We start from the raw sequence: 1,402 nt of genomic DNA, 5'->3' as shown, positions 1-1,402 counted from the left end.
GGACGCGGGCCAGGTGCTCCGCGCTCGTCCCGCGGGTGAACCGCTTCGTCGGCGCCATCATCGACGAGCACCGCGCGCGCCTCGGCGGAGACACCGCCGCCGTCATGGACTTCACCGACGTCCTGCTCTCCCTCAACGGCGACGACAAGCTCTCCGACGCCGACATGATCGCCGTCCTCTGGGTACGTATACGCACGACGTCGCATGTTGCACACACCCACCCTGCTCGCTCTCAAGGTTTGTGATGGATGATGGAACACCTTTTTTTTTTCCTGCCTTTGCAGGAGATGATCTTCCGAGGCACGGACACGGTGGCGGTGCTGATCGAGTGGGTGCTGGCACGTCTGGTGCTGCACCAGGACGTGCAGCGCAAGGTGCACGACGAGCTGGACCGGGTGGTCGGGCCGGGCGAGGCCGTGACGGAGTCGGACACCGCCTCACTGGTGTACCTGCAGGCGGTCATCAAGGAAGTGCTGCGCCTGCACCCGCCGGGCCCACTGCTGTCCTGGGCGCGGCTGGCCACGTCGGACGTGAACGTCGGCGGGCACCTGGTCCCCGCGGGCACCACCGCCATGGTGAACATGTGGGCCATAACCCACGACGCCAGCGTGTGGCCTGAGCCGACGGAGTTCAGGCCCGAGAGGTTCGTCGCCGCCGCCGGCGGCGAGGACGTCGTCCCGATAATGGGTTCGGACCTCCGGCTCGCGCCGTTCGGGTCCGGCAGGCGGAGCTGCCCCGGGAAGTCGCTCGCGGTGGCCACCGTCGGGTTCTGGGTCGCCACCCTGCTGCACGAGTTCGAATGGTTGCCGTGCGGCGGCGGCGGCGGCGTGGACCTGTCCGAAGTGCTGAGGCTGTCGTGTGAGATGGCCGCGCCGCTGGAGGCGAGGGTGGTGCCACGTCGTCACGCGGTGTGATGATGACGAGGCAGCTGAGACACACGTGGACGTGGCTGGGGAGAGGGGACGGAGTGGCTAGCTTCTTCTACTACTACTACCTTACCACCTTCTAGCAGAACGTAACGTACGTGGCCCCGGACGACGATCGATGAGCGAGATGCGTAAAAAAAAAATCGCCCAAGTGCCATGCTTTAGAGCTGATGCTGGTGTGGACTTCCAGTAATTTCCTGTGTATGATGGTAGGTGCTGGTGGAAGGACTACGTAGTAACCACCAGCCGGTTTGATGCTTAATTATGTGTGTGTGTGTGTGTGTGTGTGTGTGTGTGTGTGTGTGTGTGTGTGTGTGTGTGTGTGTGTGTGTGTGTGTGTGTGTGTGTGTGTGTGTGTGTGTGTGTAATGTAACTTACTAGCTGCTGCTGCTGCATGTAATATCTGCCTGCTGTTAGTCGACTACTAGGTAGTGTAGTGTACCAGATGATGAGTGTGACAGTTATCTTTTCCTTTT

General features: G+C 61.5%; 1 protein-coding gene across 1 annotated transcript; it reads left to right on the top strand.

Annotated features, from left to right (window-relative positions):
- The first annotated feature begins 6 nt into the window (after window positions 1-6).
- Window positions 7-1,198, top strand: LOC110431585 (cytochrome P450 78A9-like). Its single transcript, XM_021450693.1, has 2 exons — window positions 7-182; window positions 285-1,198. Exons 1-2 carry the CDS (start codon window positions 105-107, stop codon window positions 912-914), a joined length of 708 nt encoding a protein of 235 aa, XP_021306368.1. The 5' UTR covers window positions 7-104; the 3' UTR covers window positions 915-1,198.
- The last annotated feature ends 204 nt before the right edge of the window (window positions 1,199-1,402 follow it).

The sequence above is a fragment of the Sorghum bicolor genome, unplaced genomic scaffold (assembly GCF_000003195.3).
Source record: "Sorghum bicolor cultivar BTx623 unplaced genomic scaffold, Sorghum_bicolor_NCBIv3 super_2967, whole genome shotgun sequence".
Classification (NCBI taxonomy): domain Eukaryota; kingdom Viridiplantae; phylum Streptophyta; class Magnoliopsida; order Poales; family Poaceae; genus Sorghum; species Sorghum bicolor.
The sequence above is the reverse complement of the archived record's forward strand: the minus strand, read 5'-3'. Positions and strand labels throughout refer to the sequence as shown.